Here is a 21,917-nt window from a genome sequence, read left to right as displayed (position 1 = left end):
TCCAATAAAAGTTTTACGTGACTTGTGTTAATGCATTTCTGGCCTTATGGGGGTGTGGAGCAGTAATTCCCAAACATTCATTGGCTATTGATAAAGGGAGTACTTAAATATTTTGTTTCGTTAAGACAATTATAATCATAACTATTTTAGTATTTTCTAGTAAAGACAAACAATATGACAATAAAATTAAATTTTAGTGTTCTTAGATCAACTTGTAAAGGGTCCATAAAGGCACTTAGTTTCAAAATATTGAAATTAATAAAAAATGTATTATTTTAATAATGTTTTATTCATAGCATTTTTATTTATAGACCCCATGCAATACATCTTAAAATGAATGATGATGTCAGTTATATGCCATACATGTCACATGCCAAAAAATGAGTTAAAAACTGTTAAATTAACTGCCTGATATATGTGACCCTGGATCACAAAATGAATGTATGATGATTGGATAATAACTTAGAATAAATAATGAATGAATAAGCTTTCCATTGATGCATGGCTTATTAGGATCGGATAATATTTGGCCAAGATACAACTATTTGAAAATCTTGAATTTGATGGTGCAAAGAAAAAACAAATACTGAGAAAATCACCTTTAAAATTGTCCAAATGAAGTTTTTCACAATGCATAGTACTAATCAAAAAATTAAGTTTTTAAAATTTACGCTAGGAAATTTTCAAAATATCTTCCTGGAACATGATCTTTACTTAATATTCCAATCATTTTTGGCAAATCAGTTTTGACCCATACAATGTTTTTTTTTTTTTTTGACTACTGTTAGAAATATACCCCTGTAACTTAAGACTTTAGGTTGTTTTGTGGTCCAGGGTCACAAATAGTGCAACATTTGTCATCGCACGTCAGATAACTGATTTGAATCCAACTGAGCCTTCATCTTACACATTATGAGACATTAAAATAAAGCTGACTATCAGTTTAGATCCAAAGTGTGGAGAACACTCAGTAAAAACACTTCAAACCTGCCTTGATCTGATCTAGCTGAGCTGTACATTTACGTCCACTTGAGACAGACCACACCAACAGCCAAAAACAGAGCAACGGGTCACCTTGTTTCTGTCTTTAGAGTTACAATACAATGCACTTAAGATCTGATATTGTAAGACTGACACAGGCCATGATTGTCTTGAATAGCGACAGAATCCTAAGAAAATCAGCAAGATAATTTCATGTTAATAATTCTCATAAGACTAATTATTGACCTTAAGTAGATTTTTCCCATTTTCAATTTCTGGAGAAGCCATATGAAGTCTTTTGGTATGGATCACCACAGCTCTAGGACAGTGATCCTCAAATCTGGCTCGTGAGATCCACTCTGATTAGGGTTAGAGCTAAACTCTGCAGGAAAGTGGATCTCGTCAGACAAAGACTGCCACCAGATCCACATTCCCTGCAGGGACATTGTCAGTGATGTCCTGAATATTTTTGCAGAAGAACAATATTGGTTCACATAACATTTATATGACCTGGCAAGACTAGAATTTATTATCTTTATTTGTTGACTGGTACTGGTGGAATTTTCATTGAATTTGATTGTGATATTCCCACAGTGAAATACAGAAACACTTCTCTTTATACTTTAGTGCCACATTTAAAATGCAAATCTTGACAGTTAACTACAGAGTAAAATTTGTGTTAAATGCAATGAGGAAACCTTATTAATTCAATTGTAGTGCAGTCTACATTTGTATTTTTTTTTTCAAACAGAAAAATAAGAAAATTGTTCCCTGTGGAAGTAAAATAATCACAAATGTCTTTGAAACAAAAAGCATGGTGAATTGCACAAACTGAAAAAATAATGCACTGCATTAACAGTGCTGCAATTTGTCTGCCTTGTATTTTCAGGACTGAAATTTTTAGGGGCTGAAATGTAAAATAGTTGTTTATTTAATATGTCAATGTATGTAGCCCTGTAAACATTAAATTGAATGAATACTGTATTAATTTTATATTGTGAAGTAAATTTGCAAACAATCCCTAAAGCAGCCTTATCGAATATGTAGCTGAAATCAAACTTAAACTAACTTTACCACGTCTGGGTTTCTATGGGAGAAAAAGGCGAAACTTTGGTATCTTTGGTGAAACTTTGTGGTTTGTTTTTATATTCTGGACCTTTCTGCTTATCTGTATATAGCATATTTTATTAACTAGACACAGAATTTGCTGATTTATTATGAGGCAATAAACCAGGTTAATTGTTTTCTTTATGGGAAATGTTTAACGTGGAATATTCTGGTTTCATCTGCTTGCCTGTATAGTTTGCATAATCAGTAAGGTGTACTGTATACTGAGATCTGAGGTCTTGTTTATGTCACTGAATTACTTAATTGAGGCTTGTAAAGTGTCATTGGGGAATCCTGAGGTGTGACATAAAGAGGGAAACCGCAGTGTTACAACTCAGCGTCACACAAGTCATGATATACAGTTCAGGAAACTAGTAACCGACATCAATATCTTAGATTTAATGTTAGTTCTGTATATCAGCATTGGGTAAAAAGAAAAAGCATTATAATCTCCTTTGGAAGAGAAAGCTGGTTACATGTGGTTTAACAGGAAACAACCAACAGCAAAGATGCAGAATTAAATGTAAACACAGCTCTTTAGTCTTAATCAGCTTTTCCACATATACATACTGTCCCTAATAATTATAAAAGTTTTATTTAAGAATTTAAGAGTTGTAAAATCATTGCAGATCAGTTTTTGTGAATGACTTTGCTCTTCATCAACACCTGCTTGTGCCACCTGCTGGTGAGCGACTAACAGCAGATACAGATCATGTACTCTAACATGCATTTAGTACTCTATCGGTACCAAAACTATTACGTTCGGGGTTAGAAAATTAATAAATGGCTTGAACATAATAGTGAAGGTTAATTATAATGCAAGAGGGCGAGCGGGATTTCACCAAGTACAACATGTTCCTGAATAAATATCCTTGTTGATCCTGGAACAACATTCCAATCAACCAATCAGAACTGAGATATAACTTTTCAGGAAATATCTGTTTTAGGCTCAAAATCAGGGTTAGGTGGTTTATACATCCTTGTTAATCAACTATCATTTCCCGCTGATTTTAGGAATAATATTAGGTTTAGGGGTAGTGATTGAGTTAAGTCTATATTTGTGGACAATAATGTTGATCCAGGATCATCAGGAGATGTTGATCCAGGAACATGTCTTACTTGGCAAAATCACGGCGACCGATGCAAGAGAATGCAGAGAATCATGTTCTGATGCAAAATGTTGATCACAAATTCTTTATTGACTGTAAACCTTTGGTAGATTTCAATCCCAATGATTTAAATCACATGAAACTATTTGGTCTCACAAGAACTCCAGAAGACTTAATTATGAAACTTTTCACTACAAATATATATGTATGCAGTTAAACCTGTTAACTGGTTAAATTGGTTAAATTTTACATTAAAATACTGTTAAATATACAGCTTTTGGAAGTGAAAAATAACAATTCAACTTTTCATTTACAGTGATAAACTTTAAATTGACATTCCCAAAATCAACCATGTAACACTTCACATTTGATAGGTTTTCACTGAGATGACTATGTTTCTATAGTTCGTTACACAATGTGTTGTTAAAGGGTTAGTTCGCCTAAAAATGAAAATTATGTCATTAATAACTCACCCTTATGCTGTTCCAAACATGTAAGACCTCCTTTTATCTTCGGAACACAGTTTAAGATATTTTAGATTTAGTCCGAGAGCTCTCAGTCCCTCCATTGGAGCTGTGTGTACGGTATACTGTCCATGTCCAGAAAGGTAAGAAAAACATCATCAAAGTAGTCCATGTGACATCAGAGTGTCCGTTGGAATTTTTTGAAGCATCGAAAATACATTTTGGTCCAAAAATATCAAAAACAACGAATTTATTCAGCATTGTCTTCTCTTCCGTGTCTGTGTGAGAGAGAGTTCAAATCAAAGCAGCTGGATTTCAGTCAGTCAATGTACTGTTTGAGTACATGAATTACTCCGGGACATTGGTTTGTTTGAACTCAGAAGGAGTGTCAGCCACATTAAAAAAGTTAACAGCTTAAGTCATTTGTGGATTAATGCGTATTAGAGATGCGAACCATTTAAAACGATTCAGTTCGATTTGGTGAACTGAATGATTCGTTCGAGAACCGGAAATCCAGCTGCTTTGATTTGAACTCTCTCTCACACAGACAGGAAGAGAAGACAATGCTGAATAAAGTCATTGTTTTTGCTATTATTGGACCAAAATGTATTTTCGATGCTTCAAAAAATTCCAACGGACCCTCTGATGTCACATTGACTACTTTGATGATGTTTTTCTTACCTATCTGGACATGGACAGTATACCGTACACACAGCTTCAATGGAGGGACTGAGAGCTCTCAGACTAAATCTAAAATATCTTAAACTGTGTTCCGAAGATAAAAGGAGGCCTTATATGTTTGGAACAGCATAAGGGTGAGTTATTAATGACATAATTTTAATTTTTGGGCGAACTAACCCTTTAAATTACTGTTTATTGCATTATTTTAGTGTCGTGTGTTACTGTGATGTAACTATCATGTAATTCTACTATTTACCTCACCTTGTGAAAAAGGTATACTTGTGATAAGCTTTGATTAATAATGTGGCTTTCTTAAGGCAAGTATAGCCCTCCTTAAAGAACAAACATTAGTTTAGGGAATTACGGGGGAAACAAATGGAATAATTCCAGTGCAAATCCTGGCTCTGGCTCTCGGCCCAACTTCTGATGCTCCTCACGCTTTGGCCGCCCCCACCAGTGGAGAGAGTCACTGTCTGTGTCTCAGTACCCCAGGACGCCCTCTCATTCAGAGCAGCTGTTGTCTGAGAGCTAGAGGCAGCTCCCTGACACTCTGTCAGACTCTCCTCTTAGAGCCCCTCCTCTGCATACCAAACAGGCAGCATGCCCTCACGTTTTCATGATGGTTCTTTCATTAAAAGCAAATATCTTCAATTAAATCTCCATAAAAGTGTACTGAAGGCATGGAATTGCGCGATGACCCCGCCATTCAATCTGTCAGCCCATATTGGGTATGCAACATCTAAAAATTGGAATTGCTTTTATTCAAAGCTTTGTTATTATTCGAGAAGCAGAGAGCTGTCTTCTTTCATTGTCAGTTATGTCAGCTTATACCGGATAGGAGTGGACATCATGTCCTTGAGCTTTATAGCAAAGCTGCAGTGCAAAGAAAAGAAATTCATTACACCTCAGAGCAGACTGCAGACTCCTTTAGTAAACAGCGTAACGTTTCAAAACTGATGAGAGGAGCTTACTGATAGACCTACTGTAGAATTCCATCAAAAGGGGACTAAAAACACATTTAATATTATGTAATTTGCACAAATTGTAAAAAGTGTAAAAACAATCATGTTTAAAAAAAACTGGTTCTGTAGTCAATGCCTTCAATGCCCTGCTTTAGGACTTTTGCTAAGCCTCTGTGTACATGCAGGAGAGGGAACAGGACATCTCATCCTGCAATACAAACATTTCAAGTTTAGTATAGTTTGATTGACACTATCATAATTCCAGCGAGTTCAATTTACAGAACATATACAGAACGAAACAAATAATGGCCAGTAATGGCCGGTCTTTTAGAGTTTTAGTCTTAAAACTTGATGTCATGTCTGCAAGCTTTATATCCAGGCTGTGATCACAACTTCTTGCTATTGGATATGGGAAAACCGTGATCCGTGAGTATGCCAAGTCATCCCTCCCCTACACGTCCCATTTCAATCTTTAAACTTCCACTTAGAGTAATGATAAAGTTTGACCAAAATTTACATTTAGGTACAAAACACCATGCAGGGCATTTAGAAAAGTTAAAGAAAAGACCCACTAATGCATTTTTGTTCCAAAAGAAAGTCCATGGGAATTGTGAGAGCCATTATAGGTCAGATCTAAATGAACCGTTTCAGAGACTGCCTACGGTGACAGCTAACACCAGCTAAATATTTAAACCACACATGGTGGAAAATATAAAACTAAGAGCACTGCAGTTGAGAACAGGATAAGAGAAGAATGCATGAACAAATATGCCATTGACCAGCACCAAACCTCTTCTACAGGAGTTTTTAAAGGAGGGAAACCTGTGGGGCCTTGGGATTAGAAATTCTCTGCAAGGATACAGTATGTGATGATATCACAAAAAAAAAAAATTATATATATATATATATATTAAATAAGAATTTCTAAGTGCCAAATAATTTAATGCAGCTAGTAGCATAATGTGAAATTCAACAATGACAATTCTTAAATCTACAAAACGTACAGACCTCATGCGTCAAAGAAACAAGTGCGCAGCTCTCTTTAGAATTCTGTCTTTGAACTTCTGTTTTTGTGGTAGCTCTATAGCATCACAATGAAGTGGATTTACTTATTGTAGAGTTAATGAAAGTTATCAAATGCAAGGTAATGTTTAAAAGCAGATGTCATCACAAATGTCAGCACACCGGGAAGAACTGTTAATTCATAAATTTCCACGACCATACCTACATGCTGTCGAAATACAAAAAGTAAGACAGGGAGCAGGACTACATAAGGTCTATACACATGACAAAAATGCGCATAACATGACTGTTGTATATCATTGGTAACTGCAATGTAAGCTGTTTTACAGTGACATTTTGAAATATTTAAAAACGTGTGCTACTCTAAAGGTCAAAGGCAGGCTTGAGATAAGGGTATGTCACACAGTTTTGTATTAAGTGGAGTTTTAGACAGGAGCTCCACAGTAAATCCCATTAGCTTGCCACAGGGAACAAGCATTCTTCAAATTTCATACATTTTCAAGACCAGATTGTGCTGGGTCTTTGTAAAAAAAAAAAAGATTATTCAGATCAAATGCTGTGACTGCAGTTAACTGTACAGAGGATTATTCATGACTTTTTAGTGACTGAGACTTTATAATGTGCAACATTAAACTTAAGTTAATATAATAAATTGTAAAAAAATATATGAATATAACTGTTATAATATTTGAACATACATTTACTTTTTGATATGTGATGTTTTCAGATGGCCTAGTTTATTTTACAAGTTAAGGAATTCATTTTTATACAGTAAAAATGTTATGAATACAAATTCATAACATTTTACATAACTGTAAGACAATGTATCACATCATATATATATTTTCAGTCATAGATTCTTCCTCTCTTTTTCTAAGTTTGTTTGTGCAGACATCAGACAGCCATCAAACAGCAGTCGCTTCTCTAAAACGTTTCCATCCGCCTTACTTATTCATGAGTACAACACAAACACATTAAGTTACTTGCAGCAAGCAGAAGATTTCCACCTTTCCACCTGAGGAAGTTCGCCAATTAAAGTGTGACATTGTTTCATGGCAGCAACAAGATTAATCGTGCGACAGTAGCTTCCTGAATTAGATATATCGGGGCTCTTAAAATACTCCTTTCAAACTGGTGTATCCTAAGGATTGCCATATTAATCTCCCCATCTTTTCATTCTTCAGCAGGGGGCTTGTCTGCTCTGTCCCTGTGTGCCATGAATCAAGCATTTGTGACTTGCATACAGAGGAAGCTTCCTCAGGCGCTTCTCTCATGGTAATCCCTGACAAACGTCTGCTTCCCAAAGAAACTCAAATTTAGCCTGATTTTTTGGCAGGTTATAACACACACTACAGGAGACAAGCAACCTTGTCCGTGTTTTGAGAAACTTGACTGGACTTCAGGGCTAACATTTGACCTCAGGGAATACATTAGTACATTTAAAGAGGTATAATAAAAGCATATTGGCCCACTGTTGCAGATCTTTCAGGGAGGCAGAGGTTTCTTTTATGAGGCCTTTGTGGCAACTGATCTGTCTTTTTGTTTTAACACTTCCCAAAAGGCCTCTTAAGAGAGACGATCAATGTAACAAGGAAGGTGAATGGCACAAACAAACAGCAGTAAAGACTACCCTGCATTAGTATCATCAGAACAGTTAATCACTTCACCCTTTGCTTGCCCAACTGAAGGTCAAAACCCATAAAATATCAATGAATCACTCAATTAAATGCTCTGTGTTGTTCATTATATGCATGAATTGTGTATAATGGGGATGCTCATCTATAGCATATCCAGGAAAAATTTAATTGGCAATTTAAGGCTGCTTTTAGTACAAGTGTAATTGTTTCAACACAGTATAACAACTCAAAGAGCTCAGTCCAGCTCCTTGTGAATAAACCATGAGATTTGTCCCCAGAGTCACCTTGTAGGAAACAATATTGTTCAGACTGCCAGACTCCTGGTTGAGAAGGATGGGCTAAATCTACTCAGACAATGGCTAGCATAGTGGATACTTGAGAATAATGAATTAGTCAAAAGTTTTAGAACCCTGCAGTGCAATTTAACCTCTTGACAGACAAAAGTCTTCCTCTCTGTACATTAGGTCAAGGTTTTATGTTGGCACTGTCTCTATATATGAGCATCTTAAATGGTTTACCTGAAAGAAAGAGGAACATCTGAAAAATGTACACACATAATCTTGCAATGGGAAAGAACAGAGAACTTGGCACAGTTAACACTGCATCACAGGTACTGTTGTTCACATTGAAAATAATGCTGTACTTTTTCATTTTTTGCTTTATATTCCATGGTAAGCGTATAGTACTTTTATGGTTTTAATTTTTTTTTTTTCACATTTAACGAGCAAAGAATGAAATCACTTAATTAAAAGGCTTTGGAATCTGTTATCCGAAAAAAATTCTGATATTTTTAAGACTGGGGAGCTGAAGGATGTGCCAGAGTAAATGACACAACATCCAACATCAGTCCATTCTTTAAAATGCCCTGATCCACTAATGCATTAATGCAAACTTGAACAAAGGCAAGTCACCTTCTCTGAGGGTGACATGCAGACACTGACATAAATGTAACTAGTATTTCATAAAAACCATTTATCATTTTCAGTTGACCTAATCTGTCAACAAAGTCATCCAGAATCCTTTTAAAGGCGGGTAATTGAGTCTGCTTAAAAGGCAAAGTGAATTGATAGTGAATTGAGGCAAGTATATATACAGCATTCAATCACCAATTCCAAGGAAATACATTGTTTTGAAATAGTTTTCACAGCTGACCAGGGTGCCTTGCTCATAGGGGTTAGTTCACCCAATAATCAAAATTATGTCATTAATAACTCACCCTCATGTCGTTCCAAACCCGTAAGACCTCCGTGAGTCAGTCTTCTGTTCATGACCTGGCTCGGCTCGGTGTTCATCTCTCTCCTCACAGCAGTTCAGTCAGTATACTGTTTGAGTAAATGAATTACTCTGGGATATTGGTTTGTTTTAACTCTGAGCGAGTGTCAGCCACATTAAAAAAGTAAACATCTTATGTCATTTGTGGATGAATGCGTTTTGGACATGCGAACCGTTTAAAATGATTCAGTTCGATTTGGTGAACTGGTTCAAACAGATCCGGTTACATCGAGTGATTCATTCGCGAACCGGATATCACAAACTGATTTGTTTTGAACTCTCTCACAACAGACACGGAAGAGAAGACAATGCAATAACTGACCCTCTAATGTCACATGGACTACTTTGATGTTTTTCTTACCTTTCTGGACAAGGACAGTATAGCGTTTACACAGCTTCAATGGAGGGACTGAGAGCTCTTGGACTAAATCATAATTTTGATTATTATTAACCCTTTAAAGCCTCAATAATCTTAATTACATAACCAGCTCTGTGCAAGAATAAGTGAATGTAAATAAAAAACATTTATTTCAAACTACATCTGGATATACAGTAGAGGATGTTAAACTGGTTAATATCAGGCCAAACTAAGACAAATGTATTTTCTGCCCTTCGTTCCCCTCGTTATTGTGCAACTTAAATATAATACATATAAAATATTTAATATAGCAAGACCCAAGCAAAAACTTTATATGTTAGCCTAGGGTTGGTAGATGAGGGGTCAAAGGAATTTGAAAAGGACATTTTGTCGAGTCAGTCCTGTTACACAGTTCCCACGAGTGAGTAAAGATATCACCTCTCACAACACATGAGAGGCTTGAGAGAAACTTGTGTCAGGTGTGTCAGAAACCTCAGTCAGGAACAAGAGCAGAATGTAAATTAATTCTTTACTCTTTACATAATACTGGTGAACCAAATACGGATTTGTGCCAAAGATGTCTGCAAAGAACAAACAAACAGAATTAGACAGTTACTGCTGAGCTTTTCTCAAAGAATGATGTTCAGTAAACTGCTACACCTCAATTTATTTTCTTCTGTTTTAAGTGGAATATACTGCAAAAAACAATTAAATGTACTCTACACTCACAAAAATAAAGGCATTTGTGGTATTATGAAGAATCAATAACATCCAGGGAACCTTTGCACTGCACAATAATTTCTTTATAGTAAAAAAAGTCCTTTAGACTTTGAAGATGTTCTCCACATTATGAAAATGGTTCTTTACGGACTGACCACTGAAACTGACACAAGAAATGGTTCTTCTCTGTAAACTCCCTTTTGGAACCCTGCTTAAAATCTAATATGGCATGGTATTCTCCCATATAGTACAATCACAAAATGTGAGTCGTTGTGGAATTTTATTTGAAAACCAAAACTAAAGGTTTATTGGACATGTTTTAATTTTATTTACTTGACATGTTATTTTCTAAATAACAAACTACAGATGTGATCACTAAGAACAGGTTTCTGTTATGAACTTATGTATCTGTTGTGGCCTTTGAGCTTAATGTCACTGCAGAGAATGCTCTTAACCTTTTGTATAGGTAGCAGTTATGAGACTATATTACTCTTTCCTTCTTTGTTCTTCTTTGATCCATTCGATCCCTATACATATTTATAACTGACATTTCTGCTATGCTTATGTATCTAAAGGTTTTTTTTTTTTTAACACTATGAATAATACTATCATATGAAATGGAATATCCATATATTACTTTTAGGATCCATATATATCCTACAGGTAAAGAATCTTGAAAATGAAACTGTTTTACATTTTGCTCATATTGTCTCTTCATTGAGATGTGAGTAATAGGGTCAAACTGCAGTTGTCCTTTTCATGTGATATCTCTCCATGAGAGCCGGATCAGCAGCCCTCTCTCCTCAGACTCTAGAAATAGCGCCACTTCCCTTAAATGTTATTAGCAGACAGACATGACAAAATGGAGGAAGGCTGATACAATTATTGTGTGATTCAGACCAGCCACAATCTTTTTGGCCTTGAATGTTTACCGGTCAAATTCTGATGCACACATACACAAACACACACAACAAATGGTTTGGGGATTTCTGGTTTTCACATTATTGAGGCACACACACAAGTGTCAGTATGTCCAGTCCTCTCTAGGGTGGAGCATATTATGCCCAGGCTGGTACAGCTATCTTCCAACATTAATTGAACTGACAGACACTAAGGACTTTTAGGGCATGGTATTTCACGCCGTCCTGATAAGACACCGGGAGAGCAAGAGGGGAGAATTGCTTTGAAGTGATTCATTTGTGGAGGATGCTGTGCCATACATCACCAATGCCACAATGATTATACGAGTTTTCACTCTATAAACAAGGGATCGCTTTCACGGTGGCAGCTTTAGGCATTGCTAATCTTATGTGCATTTGTTTATCTTTCCCCAAAATGCTTGATTTATATTATAAGATAAAATCAGTGCCACATTTTGAAAAACATCTTAAATTTACAATTTAAATAATTGCATCTACAGTATTTATAATAAAAAATGCCACAAGTTTAATTTGTAATCAGAATGCCACAACATACAGTAAACACTTAAAAATAAACTTTATATTACAGGCTGTTTGGTGTCTTTTAATATAGCTATGGGCCTTTTACACAGACTGTGATTAAGTTTTAGTTTTTTTTATATTTATTCTTTATTCCATTCTTATTAGCATTTTTAATACAATGGGAGGGAATGATAACAACTTGCCCTCTTTTGATTAACATAATTTTTTTTTTGCTATTGGGCTAATAGAGCATTTTTTTCTGTGTGTATGGATAGAGTGGTGAGAAGGCTATAAAATCTATTAAATTTACTCTACACTCGCAAAAATAAAGGCATTTGTGGTTTCTTGAAGAATCTTTAACTAAGAACAGGTTTCTGAGAAGTCTGTTATGAACTTGTATCTGTTGTGGCCTTTGAGCTTAATGTCACTGCAGAGAATACTCTTAACCTTTTGTATAGGTAGCAGTTATGAGACTATATTATTGTTTCCTTCTTTGTTCTTCTTTGATCCATTCGATCCCTATACATATTTATAATTGACATGCAAATGGAAAAAAAAATTTGTTCAAGTTTCCGTTCACCTTCCACTTCTTAGAAACCTGGAGATGTGAAAAGGGTCTATTAAAAATAAAGTTGTATATGAGGTGCTTGTTTTCAATCTACATAATTTATTTACTCCGTTGTAAAGGTTGTCCCCTTCCACATGAGAGGGCACTAATGAAGTCAGATAACGATGCCAGCAGTGAGTGGTTACACCAGACATGTAAAGAGATCAGATGAGGCTGAATCAAAGTCAAGGCCAATCTTAGATGATCAGCTTGATGAGATCTGCACACCAGCTCCACCAACTCTAAATACATTATTCTAACAGTTGAAGATTTCTTACTGCACCATGAGGACATTTAGAGGCTGTGGGGTCCTGTAGGACCTCAGAACTCATGTGAGCAAAACACAGGGCCAACATTAAACAAGGACGTTCAATGACCACAGCCAAGCTGTGATATCTGCAATGAGGCAGCAGTGCTTATAATGATGACAGAAACAATTTCACCCACCAACACAGTCTTCTTATGGTTTACTTGATGTTGTCTCCAATAAAGACTAAAGGGAAGTTAAATAATGAAAATCTTATGGAGAAATTCCACTTTAAGTTTCAGATGAATCCAGTTAACAGTGTCATTGTTGAGTAGAATTAAGAGACTGTGGGTGGAAATTATGTTTTTCTGCATCTTCATATACAACCATGACATATTTTTGTTGTTCAAAAACAAATGAAACATAAAAGTTGATTATTTACACACACACACACACACACACAAAAAGCTAAATTCAGGTTCAAATCAGGATAGTGTTTTTACTTCACTGTCGTTAAGAACATCACTGGAGTGTAATACAAACAAAGTTACTATTGCCTAGGAATGATGTCATTAATGTATGACCTGGTTGACCTTTAATAAAATATTCACAATATCCCGAAGATAAGGGGGCATTCAGAGACATGACGGACATTTTTTATTTTAATATGTCAGACTGATTTCATGCTTTGACTGATTGGAGACTTATTTGCATTATGTCATAGTTCCGCTCACCTGGGAGGCATAAATATCTTTAGCTGGGCATATTAGTTGGAAACTTTAATCATTCATCAGGAATCTCATGGAAAATACATTTCTAAATAAAACACTTGCTTCCTGAATGTTTTCTGCATATTTAGGAATCATTCAAATTACCTTATTATACTGAGCCTATGTTTGATATAATCTAAATCATTACTGGGTTGAAATGAATCATTGCCCTCTACATGACACTATCTAAATCTCAAGCAAATATGCCTTAGTGGAACCATTTGTAGTATGAAATTTAATTTAGAGAAATACATTAAAATGTTGTTTACAAAAGACATTAGACCAGAATAGGAGGTACAAGGAGAGACACAAGGAGAGGCAGTGCAAGATATACAGCAATGCTTACATTTCATTTTCGCTCTGCATGAAAATTTCAAGGTGACCAATATAAAAATGCATTTGATTAAAATGTAAAAATTACGTTTATATAAAAATACAAATCACATGAAGTACCATAAAAGTGGCCATTATCCCAGTTTTACCATATATTAGACACCTGCTCAGTAGAGCCTAAGCTGTTTTCTCTCTTGATAAACTGATTATATTCTGAACACATGTGGATTTCCATTAAAAAAAGAAAAGGTGCCAATGAACAGTCATCCGTGAAAATGCCTCTCTAGGCAATTACAGACACAATCAATATTCCCAAAAGCATTTGGGATACAATGCAATACAGGTTGCATTTATGAGGTTTTGAAGTATCTCTCTCCGCTCTGTTAGTTTAACAGATTACATTTTTCATGCTGTGAAATATGGTACTGCTTCATTTTATCAATGATTGTTTTTCTCTGATGCAGGCAAAATCATCAACAAGTACCAATCTATCAGAAAACGACATGAGCTAATGTTTCGCTACATCATTTTAGTACAATCAGAAAAAACTGTGACAGTCTCTTACATTCCATTCATTATAAGCCTTTCGCTTGATCCAGTTTGCTATAGTCTCAGACAGTTTTAAGAGGACTGAAGACTAGGCTATAGGGTGAAAGAGCTTAGGAGATTTCAAAGAGGCTATGAATTAAAACAAAAGCCACGTAGTAGTTCAACTTGTAGTTGAACAAAATCAATACATGCATTTCTACCAGGAGTGAAGAGGGATATAAGAGCTCTCAGCTCATGAAACTTCGAACACTTTGTTTTTTCAAAGTTTTAGATTTTCAACCACTACAGAAACCATCTTAAAATCAGTAATCCCACTGTTACTGCCCTTGAACAAGGCACGTAACCTCAGGTCGTTATAATATACATTGATCTGGATTAATCAACTTGGATTAAAAAGTGACTGCTAAATTGCAAGTTTTTAGGCTAGAGCAGTGAAGAAAAAAATGTAATCATGCTAACTGCATGCTAACTGCTTCCAGATTGTCAGACAGGCATTTGACTTGAGAGACATGGGGAAAGAGTCAGGTGCAGTAGAGAGACCAGTTCTTAGACAAGCTGTCAAACAGTCCATCAGCACAAGCTGACATTCAAGTTCAAGTTCACATTCTGAACATTCTGAATAATGAGCTGCTGCAAGCCTTTAACACATGCAAAACAACATATTCATATGCACAGGAAATATGATTGTGCAGCCTTTCTATTAAAGGCTGGGTTGATTATACATAAGTACACACAAACATATCTTTTAAAAATATCTTCTTCCACAAAAATAAAACACTTGCATTGCCCATCTTCACGCCTGTCAATTTTACCTCAACTGAAATCATTCAGAGCTGCAGTTCTGCTTTATAAATCAAGCATCGTTTTGCAAGCCACATTTTTTTACATTTTTTTATAACTTCTAGTCCTTTATTCTGCCCCAGAGTGAAAACCAATTTCATTTATTGAAGACGACACTGAAAGTAACTTTGGAAACTTTGTTAACTTTGGTTCAGATGCAATAACTATCGAATAACAGCAATATAACTCTGAAAACAAAGCCAAAGCATTGGCAAATCCAGCACCTTTTTTTTCTCAGAAGCAGCCACTTCAACAGCCTCATAACTTATAAACAAAACTCAAAATTTAACCTGTATACAGCGTGAGCTAGACCACGGAAAGCCGAAACGGACATGTGTATTACCTATCGCGTTTGAAAACTCGTTTAAAAACACGCAACCGAGACTATTATAAGTTATTATTAGAACCGTAAGATTTAGAAATTCTAAACATACACTGATCTGAGCTAACTTATTCAGCTCAGTTCACAGTCACTGAGTTACCGACAAACAACAAAATGAAGATAAAGACTTTTTGAAAAAATGATAGAGTTTGGATATGTCTTTGGTATGTTACACGCGTTTGAGCGCGCGCAGATAGTGTAGGCGAGTGACTTTGGCTGAAGGGACACGCATCAGGCGCTCGCGCATTCGTGGATCAGACCTCACAGAGGAGCAGCGGAGCACTGATTTCTTGGATTTCTATTTAGCATCTCGAGTTTGCGCAAATCAATTACCAGCAGCCATTTCTAGTAAATGAACTCGCTGTTTGTCGTTCTGTAACGGAGGATCTACCTAAGACCTAAAAGCATGCCACATTTTCTCCGATATACCTAATGGACAAAAATAATTAAAATGCTAGAAATATCGGTGATTGGAATGCTTCAACATATTCTGATTTGTACAACTAGAGACCGTTCGACTACCTGTAGGATTGCATCAAGCGCGTGAGGGAGGCGGTGATGCCCAGGAGGTAATGCGCATTAGGATAATGTGACACAATTCGGGTTTTTTGCACTCGAACGAAGGTTTTTGTGCGCATCGTGCAGATTTGTACACGGTGAATATAAGCTAATGGAACCACCGTAATCTCAAGGAGAGCTGATCACACGTTGTTTTTGAACAGGCGTTGGGATGCTCCACGTTTATCCTTCAAACCCAGTTGAAGATGTACAGAACAGGGGAACATTTCCAGCAATATACGCGCACCTGTACCATAAAAGCTCCGTCTGAATGGCATTACTTGAATGTTTGAATTCTTGAAATCAAATGGCAATAGGTTTTGCACCTGATGTTAAGCAATCCGCAGTCGATCGAATGAATGATCATTCCATGCATCAGTGTGCAGAGTGACTAATCGCACTTGGACCACAATAAGACGGGATGGAGAAGAATCAGACACGCGTTTTGATTATTGGTTTTGGGCTATCAGAAAGCGCTCTGTAGTAAAGTTGCAGTGGTCGAACTACAGGTGCTATATGAAGAACAGGTCACAAGCGTTAATTTGCCCTCGCAGAAATGCCAGTGCGTGCTGTGACTTCCAGGTTCATGTACAGGGGACTTTGCTCAATTCCAGATATCCTCTCCTACAGGACTCCCGTCAGCCTCCCCGAGGATGAAGTGGAGGGTAAGTGATATTTCATTGTGAGTTAAAGAGAGACGTTATCATTAGCGATAGTGCTGCCGGTACTTTGTGAATGTAGATTTCAGCACCACGGAGAGCGCCCTGCTGCAGCCTCTACTGTCCGCTATGAAGAAATTGCTTGTTTTTTTCCCTATACACTATTTACAAAGGTCGACAAATAATGGTCGAAAAAAACAACAACAAAAAAACAATCGCCTTCAGATTAAATCTATAGTGGAGTTCAAGCTTACAATATGAACTGTGAAGGTGAGCTTTCATATCTAAATTAATATTACATTAAAAAAAACAACAACTAAAAACTAAATCAAAGACACATTTAAAAAACACATGTAATTTACATTCATTGTTAATAACTTTAATAGATGCTTGCACCATATTCAACAGTCTTTAAACATTTATTATTATTATTATTATTATTATTTTGTGGAACTACATAAATTACATGCCATAATTTAGTTGATTGATTGATTAATTGAATGAATGATGTTATGCATACTGTTTCTGTGCAGTCTTTCCAATATGTGTGTACATTCATGTGATAAACGGACCTAGCTGACACTGATTCAGTTCCTGAGAGATAAAGGCCTAACTCTTAATTACATAGTGATGTTGGGAATTTTTTTGTGAGTTTATATATATATATATATATATATGTGTGTGTGTGTGTGTGTGTGTGTGTGTGTGTGTGTGTGTCCACAGGCCGTATGACATGGTTAATTCAATGTTAGCTCAGAAACATATAATGATAAAAGTGTACCCCCTTAGTGAAGTGAAGTGAAGTAAAGTGACGTGAATCCAAGTTTATACACACACACACACACACACACACACACACACACACACATATATATATATATATATATATATATATATATATACACACACACACACACACACAAACATATATAAATATGGCTTGGCATATTAAAATTTCCTTGTGACACTTATTAATCACTTTTAATGACAGTTATTAATAATGTTTTATTTGATTGTCTCCTGATATTTTAAGGGCAATAAATCATGGCACTTATTTATCCACAAAGTGGTCCAACTTTCCCATCAAGCATACTGATATAGATAATGTTGTCATGTTTAACATTACAAATGTTTGCAGGGTTGTATGTTGTCACATGGCGATGTATCTTGCTCATCTGTAGAGATCCGTGAAGCCTTCAAGGTGTTTGATCGTGATGGGAATGGATTCATCTCAAAACAGGAGCTAGGAGTGGCCATGCGGTCTCTTGGTTACATGCCAAATGAAGTGGAGCTGGAGGTGATCATTCAGAGACTGGACATGGATGGTATATCAGCCCTCACCTGTTAAACTGTGTGATATTCTCTAGATCGCTATTAATTTGTCTCGTTTTGATTGCATCTAAGCCCTGCTATGGGAACATTTATCAGAGAGGTATGGTGGAATTGCAAATTCAATATAAAACAACTGCAACAGCAAAACAATTCAATATTGTGATGGTTATTGTGAATCATTGAACAAAGGACTGATGTTCCTGATAACAATTCAGAAGATTAGAGTCTGGCTGTTCTGCTCGATCAGCGTAAGATTACAATCTCCCACAAGAAAAGGTTACATTGAAGCCGGCCTGTGTTTTGGTATCTTTTATTTTGCAGGTGACGGTCAGGTTGATTTTGAAGAGTTTGTGGCACTTCTCGGACCAAAACTGTCTTCAGCCGGTATGCCTGACAGATTTCACGGAGCCGAGTTTGACTCCATATTCTGGAAGGTGAGAAGGTTTTCTTTAAAATTATCTCAATTATTTCCCCCCATAGTCTCAATGATTAGTTCTACATGGATTCAGCTTTAATTTGTCCCATTGTTTTGGGACTCCCTGTGATTACTGGTGGAAAAGAAGATTATTCATATATTATTCACACTCTGCAATTAACTTGCTGACATTTCTTTTATAGTAGTAGCACTGAATTAAAATTTATGTTGAAAGTGCTGTTTCAGTCCATTAGAAGGCAGTATTCTCTTAAATGTGGTATTTAGTATAACTCATCTGTGCATTAGCGGCTAATCATTTATAGCAGTTATATCATCATTTTCAGGGATATAAGGCATTTTGAATATTGTTCCTTTAATGAAAAGGTCAGTATTACTCTCCATGCTCCTTGTGTCATTAGTGTGACATGCAAAAGCTGACTGTGGATGAGCTGAAGAGACTCCTGTATGACACCTTCTGTGACCATTTGACTATGAAAGACATCGAGAACATCATCATGACTGAGGAGAGTCACTTAAACAGTCCCGAGTGCCAAGTAGATATTGACAGTAAGTCTTCATACACTAACAGTTCTCAACAGCAAAGCAAAAGACGATAACAAAATTGTGACAAACATGATACATTGACCTTGGCTGTTTGTCTCTAGGATATTTGCTCCCTGTGTGTGCCCACGCATCCGTTTCATTATGAAGTGCCCGGGCTTTATCGTGTCAATCAAAATTGTCTGTCAACTCCATTAAAAACCCAAGACACAGAGGCCATTGCTGCAGTGTAGAAAATGGTCTATTTTTAGCTGAAACATATTCTGTTGATAGTCCCGGGGAAATAAAAGAGCTCATGAATCTGTTTGAAGCAGTGGGGAATGTATCTGCAATACTGATGAGCACTTGAATACATCGTACTCTTTGGTAGAAAATAGCTTTTTACTGAATACCAGCCACCGGCAAGTTTTTATTCCCTTTTGTAAGAAGCTTACAAACAGTGGGCCTCATTTATTAAACAAATGTACGGCTGAAAATTGGGCGTATAGTCGCTTTAACGCAAAAACTTGTAATTTATCAATATGGACGTGAGCAGTGGTTACGTTAAAATCTCACGTCTGGTCTCAGATCATGTACACAAGTTTTTGAGTTAACTGAACTTGTGTGAAGCATAAAAAACGGTGGAGAATTGTAGAATGGCAGAATTTTGTTCATTTTCATTTTCCTGACTGTCAAACAAAGCTCATTAGTCGATTGTTAACCAGTAAGATTTAAGGTTTAATCCATCTGCTCGCACAAGCGCCTCAAGCACAGACTAGCAACAATGGTTCTCAGCCATTCATCATCAAACTAAAATGCAGTCAACCAAACATGAAGTTACACTGTTTATTTCAAAAGGGCTGCTGTGAAACAGCAGACAAAACATTTTGATGACAGTAGACATAACCTCTGTTCACAGGTGTTGCGCACAGACAGAAGCCTAATGATAAACTACTTTCGTGCTCTTCCCAGTATTGTGACAAACACCATATTTAAAAGATAGAATTTGAAGGAAACTCTAAGATATGAGCATTTTATTTTCAAAATGTTTTGTTATTGATGCGGTGAGTCAGACAGCTATTTACGCTGAAAAAAACAAATCAGTTTTTTAAATAAAAAGATAGGCTATAAACATAAAATATATATATATATATTTAAAATATATGCTTACGAATGTTTAGGAAATATGTTTTAATTTATATTTTATTTTATTTATAGTTTAATATACAATTTTTTAACTAGGGTATTTATTTGTCATTATTGTTCTATTCTTAATACCGTTTTTTTTTTTTTTTTTTTTTTTTGTAGAGTGGGGAACTACATAGGCCGTTTATATTTACCAGTATTTTAATAAACATAAAAATGACAAATTAATTTAGCCCAATTGTTTGCAATTACAAGGTTTATGGGTTTTCAGATCAATCTCTCTTTAATTAGATTACTTCACATTTGAATCACACCTGAACTCTGTCATAAATTGATCTGTGCGCAAGGATTTGCACTCGTTTCTATATTTGATAAATGAGGTCCAATGTGTTTAATTGAAGCAAAAAAATAATAATAATAATTAAATAAAAAACAATAACACACTTGAGGAGAAAATTAAGAAATGTAATGTTTTTTTTTTTTTTTTTTTTCAAAAGACAGGCGTTTGTTTCATTATTGACAGGTTGGCACCACTATAATAGAGAGATATTGTCATATATAGATCAGTGGTTGACACTCACTTGTCGCCATCTACTGGTGAAACTATGTAACCTGCAGAAAGAGTCACTGAAAAGTCTCTGCTAAAAAAACAGACTGAAACGCATAAAAACAGACAAATTAAAGGCAGATTACACCTTTAACTTGATTCAAGTGCAATGCGATTTGATTTTGCTTTATTGTACACTTTATGACTCGTTTTCTTAATTAATTTTTTTTTATTAATTTATAAATGAAATTATTAAAAGGGGCAGAAAAAATAGACATACACATCTGAATTACATTAGTGCACGAAAAACATGTATTAGACCCGGAAATGACGTATCTCTCTCTCTCTCTCTCTCTCTCTCTATAGCCTACTGTATATAAAGTACATTCTATATTATTATATAAAGTATAATAGTATACACTATAATATAATAAAATATTGTATTTTATTGTAGTTATTATATCCAAGTTGTCTAGATGGAACGCAGCATTAGGTTAACATCAATAAAACATCGTTTACTAGAGCCATTCTAGGTAACATTTCAGCACTCTACAAACGGATAGCGACTCCCACAGCTACGTGCTTTACGTGCATTGTTGGGAAACGCGCGTGAAACAAACACGAACGATCGTAAAATTACTCGAAGAAAACGCTCTTAAGCGCTAAGATCAATCGTTATCGGGAAACCCGGCCCAGATTTGAGAACTGATGTTGTATGAATATGTATATTCGAAAAATACAGCACCTACAATAACCTCTCTTTAATTTTCTTCTTTTTTTTTCCTAAAAGCAAGTCCCATGCAACAAGTCAAGCACACCTGTGTGCGCAAGAGCTTGATTTGTGCCTTCGCCATTGCATTCATCATCAGCGTCATGCTCATCGCAGCCAATCAGATGCTTCGAAGAGGAATGAAATAGACAGTTCCGTTTCTAAGACAACTCATGACTGATAAAGGGAAACAAGATAAAAATGCAACAAAAAAAGCCCACTCATTTTACTAGTTTATATTGGTCACAGTCTTACAAAAACACCAAAGGCTGCACTTTCGTTCTACTATAAACCCGAGGTAAAGAGAGACTGTTGTTAGACAGACAAAAGAATAGTTTAGCCCAAAACAACATAGTTTAAAAGAGTCATTTTACTATATTAAGGATCATTCTCCAATAAAATATTACATTTTTTTAGGCTTATGTTACAAAGTAGAATTTTGTTGTATAGTTGTAATCCACTTTATA

At 35.8% G+C, this 21,917-nt stretch overlaps 1 protein-coding gene across 1 annotated transcript; it reads left to right on the top strand.

Annotated features, from left to right (window-relative positions):
- The first annotated feature begins 15,706 nt into the window (after positions 1 to 15,706).
- LOC113075263 (calcium-binding protein 7-like) lies at positions 15,707 to 21,810 on the top strand. Its single transcript, XM_026247948.1, has 5 exons — positions 15,707 to 16,707; positions 17,883 to 18,026; positions 18,355 to 18,467; positions 18,868 to 19,015; positions 21,472 to 21,810. The coding sequence occupies exons 1-5, from the start codon at positions 16,599 to 16,601 to the stop codon at positions 21,597 to 21,599; spliced, it is 642 nt and encodes a 213-aa protein (XP_026103733.1). The 5' UTR covers positions 15,707 to 16,598; the 3' UTR covers positions 21,600 to 21,810.
- The last annotated feature ends 107 nt before the right edge of the window (positions 21,811 to 21,917 follow it).

This window comes from Carassius auratus, chromosome 5, assembly GCF_003368295.1.
Source record: "Carassius auratus strain Wakin chromosome 5, ASM336829v1, whole genome shotgun sequence".
Taxonomy (NCBI): domain Eukaryota; kingdom Metazoa; phylum Chordata; class Actinopteri; order Cypriniformes; family Cyprinidae; genus Carassius; species Carassius auratus.
Note: the sequence above shows the minus strand (reverse complement) of the source record. Positions and strands in the feature narration are given on the sequence as shown.